Source organism: Opisthorchis viverrini, assembly GCF_000715545.1.
Source record: "Opisthorchis viverrini unplaced genomic scaffold opera_v5_200, whole genome shotgun sequence".
Lineage (NCBI taxonomy): Eukaryota > Metazoa > Platyhelminthes > Trematoda > Opisthorchiida > Opisthorchiidae > Opisthorchis > Opisthorchis viverrini.
Window position 1 is genome coordinate 727,041 of NW_008751855.1, and position 4,147 is coordinate 731,187.

Consider the following 4,147-nt stretch of genomic DNA (forward strand, 5'->3'; position numbering starts at 1 on the left):
TGTTCACTAGGGAATGATTTCTCATCCGGGTCTTCTAGCCACTACCTCATCCTGATGCTCACTTGACGGAAATGAAGTCATATCAAATATTGGAAGGTGGGATTTATTGCTACTGCAAAACTCCAGGAAGCCGGCTAACCTGTTTAACTGCATAAGCAAGCGTGCACTTTTAGTGCACCACATGATATTTTATTCAACACCGCGCGGTAAGAATGACCAGTCGGTCTCTAACGTAGCTGGGATTTCAGTTCAAATGGGTGAGTTAATGTTGCGTCTTACGTATCTATATTAATACCGAAATGAAGTCAGGTGACTGTAGCTCCAGAGCTGATTTTTTGTTGGCTTGTTCGCTTAAGCAGTCGGCAAACTGTTGGGATGGCATACGTGGTGAAAATCCCCACAAAACAGCATAGTTTTAGTGGAATTGGCCCCAAAAAGATCGGATGATATATAAGGTATTTGGGGTTAGGCCGCAAAAATTAACAGGAAACAAAATAGGAAATAAGGAATAGTTTGGTCTCATTTTGATTTTAGGAGTGGTGTCCGTGTATACCTTAGTCCCAACAGATCACAGATGCATCAGCACAGCAAGCGGCACCCGGGCCGAGTACCTTCGGATGACAGTAGGAAATCGACTTGTCATTCGTTCAATCATCAGGTTGGCAACCGTTGAAGGATCCTTTGTCGAACCCCCAAACACCTTTCTGTTGGTTTCATGTTACACATGGCAGCGAACCACCAAGGCCGGGTTCTGTTTGTGTGTGTAGTAAATACTTCGGTTTAAAATCTGCAGTTCGAGTTATCTCTGGTTAAGACGCGGACGCGGACCCAATCCCAGAACTTTAAAAGCCTCTCTAGACTACGGTAATCTGTCAGTGTGTCAGCACTCATGCTTCGTATTGGTAACGTTGCAGCTAGGTACCAAAAGGATGTTGGCCGAACGGCTTATTTATGCGGAGCTCCTAAGCTTCAGGCGGTTTCTAGAGGTGTACCCGCTACACAGCCAGCATTTCGCTACCAAGGTCCTGCGTGCGCTACGCGATGATAGCTTCTGGGTGAAGTAAATTGGAGGCCATTCAGTTAGAACAAAAGAAGTTGAGTGTATGTGATATGAGCTATGCCCAAGACATCTGGTTCATTGACCACAGAATCCTCAGCGTTTAATTAGAGAGCGATGCATCAGAGAAACAAGCAACCGCTGAATTGCCGTGGGGATAAGGTGCATTTTGCTTAAAAAAAGGCGCAGCTATTGTCGGGTGCTGATTGTACCGTAGCGAAACCGCAGGAACGTCTGGCGCCTAGTTAGGTCTAATAAGCAAGTACGTTGTGAAGAAACGGCACCAAGTTTGAATGCACATTAAGATGCAGAAAAATCGGCATACAGGGCAGGTAACGTGAGCCTGCCTAATTTGGTGATGATACCGCTACGCGTTCATCTGATCCATAGGCTTACCTCCACAGCAGAAATTTTCACTGAGCGGCCAAGTTTCTTCAGTCTTGTTTTTGGCGGGAGTTTCTCGTTTCGAAATTCGCAATGCTTGTATTAGCCGAACATTCTAACTAGCATGACTTCCGAGTTCAGGAAAACAAACTGTGGATCACGTAAGCAATATTAGGCACGTCAGTGAAATGACGTTTGTGAAGCAGTTTGTGGCAATCCTACTGGGCCGACAATCCAGTCAAACGAGTATTGATAAATTGTGGTGCACACAGATCTTAGGATTTTACTGGTGAACAGGATGCACTAATCCGAGTATCGTTGGTGCTGCCAAAATACGTCCACTGCAATTAGAACCTTGAAACGAGCACCAATTTACCAGCTCGCGCGTGCAATGCGCAGCTACCTACCCCCTCTCCCGCAAATCATCGGTGAACGAAACTGCGGCAGATACAACCAGTGTACGACGAGTACGCGGTTCTTATAGCTGACAATGATGATGACGATGAACACTTCGAACTCTGGGCGCGAATCACATCCCGGAGGACTGGATGTAGGGTTCGTGCTTTCTGGTCTTTACCAAAAATGAGAACAATGAATGCATTATTTATTATTTTATTATTATTATTTACTGACCGGAAGGTCCGTGGTTCGAACCCGACCTCTGCCTCTCAACTTCTTTCTAGGCTTGGGCAACCTGACAGTATCCCAGCCCTCGTGCTTCCTTCAGGTAGCATGGCAGTTAGGCACCGGAAGTGTGCTACAGCTGAACGATATATATATATATATATATATATATATATATCCAGGTTGACGTAAATACAATTGCAGGTCTGAAAGACGGTGTTTCAGAGATTTCCGGGGCTCGATCCAATAACTCAATGACGGAAAGAAACAAAATCGGAGAGAGTACACAGGCTTTGCGGATACCAATGCTTGTAGGAGAGCTTTCGGAAAGCTCCCGATACATTATTACGTACCCAAAAGTGTGTGAATACTAACAGCGCGTGATTTTCAGTCTTCTGGGTCATATACTGTTGAGCAAGCACTTGAATAGAACGAAACGGTTAGGAAAATCGGGCGCACACCTATAAGCATGTCATAGCTTTAACACGTGGCAGTCTGAAGATGTGGCTCAGAGGGCATCTTGCCAGCCGGAATCCTACCTGCTGTTCTCGGGGTCCGTCTTCACGCTTCTTCATAGAACGACGTAAAATAAGCGACGCTAACAGCTTAGTTACAACGAAGGTCAAGCTAGTTTGTGCCTGAAACGCACTGCGAGCATCCTTTTTTAGAAACTGACACTATCGTAAACTCACCTTAGTTGATTGGGACGGTCTCTTTCATCCAGATAGAGACAAATAAGTTAGGTATGCGCCGACCGAGGATTTCGCCCCTATCTTCAAACAGAATGGATATAAATTCATGTTGTAGACGCTCAGGAGCTTAGAAGTACTTCCTTATTTGCGAAGCCGTCAGGAGCTCCAAGCTCACCGTCCAGGACTGCATTGGAGGTCGGAAATCCAGGAATCTCCTACAGGTAGCCTTTCCAATCATTTTTGAAATTGTTCAACCGAACGAACGGTTCAGGAACAGACGATCGTTTTTATCAGTGATTGTTCTTCTCATCCAAGCTCTCTTTGGGCCTCTTCCATCTACCAGCTGGAGTGACTTAAACGCATTCCCAGGGCTTCTCGGTTGCTCCACCTCCTCAGGTTTCAGGACCTACGTTCAAGTTCTCAATCCGAATACATGCTCTTTCAGTGCAACTCAATTTATCAGTTACAAACGTATACCACAGGCATATTGGTTCCAGCGGCTACAGTTTCGATCACCAGAAAATGGGAGGGCGGGAAATGTGGCCAAGCCTTGGAAGCAATGGCATGCTCAGTTAGTTCAGGAAGTGGGAATGGACACACTGAAGGCAAAGGATTTGATGCATTAGCGCCACTAACAGCGCGATTGGGCGATTTCCGTTAATGTCATTAAACATCGGTGAGTTCAGTATCGGGAGACGACAGCGGTCGACCCGAATAACTTCATCCAATATCAGGTTCGCAGGACTGCACTCTCAACGGTGAGCTTCGAGCAACAGAAGAGCGTGGCTGGAATCTAGCTCACATCCCGTGTGACTGCGGACAGTTTCTTCCAGTGACTCTACGTCAGACCTGGCGTCCGAAAGGAACTTCAATGTGTGGTTCTCGTAGGTTTGTTGGGGTTTGTTGGTAGGTTTGTTGCCTGACAAGTAGGCTTCAAGGGCATTGGGCTCACCGGAGAGGTGGGGGGGGGTGAAAAAAAGAAGGGCCATTCTTTGGCATGATTGCCGGTGCGTGTTACCATGATAAAACTATTGCCTTGAAACAAATGAATAATCTACGAATATCACCGAATGTCACAATCAGCGAGATGACTCAGTGATTAGAGTGCGGATTTACTGACCGGGAGGTTCTTGGGTTCAAACCCGACCATCATCATCATCATCATCATCAATGACAGCAACATACATCGCACTGATGCTTCACTGCCGTACAACCATAAAGTTCGTTTATATATATATATATATATATATATATATATATGCATTAAAAGCCCTACAGAGAAGAGAAGAGAAAAAGAGTGGGTGAGGGAGAGGACCTAGTGCTGGCCTATGTCAAGCATACTGAGGTGCCTACACCTCCAACCGCTCAATCAGACAATCTGGAAAGAAAC

General features: G+C 45.8%; 1 protein-coding gene across 1 annotated transcript in view; it reads left to right on the forward strand.

Moving 5' to 3' along the window:
• Positions 1-206: 206 nt before the first annotated feature.
• Positions 207-4,147, forward strand: part of T265_08048 (hypothetical protein) — a gene marked incomplete at both ends in the record, with an annotated part of 30,072 nt that continues 26,131 nt past the window's right edge. Inside the window, one exon of the mRNA XM_009173742.1 lies at positions 207-257. Within this exon, the coding sequence (XP_009172006.1) occupies positions 254-257 (4 nt within the window). The remainder of the gene's footprint in view (positions 258-4,147) is intronic.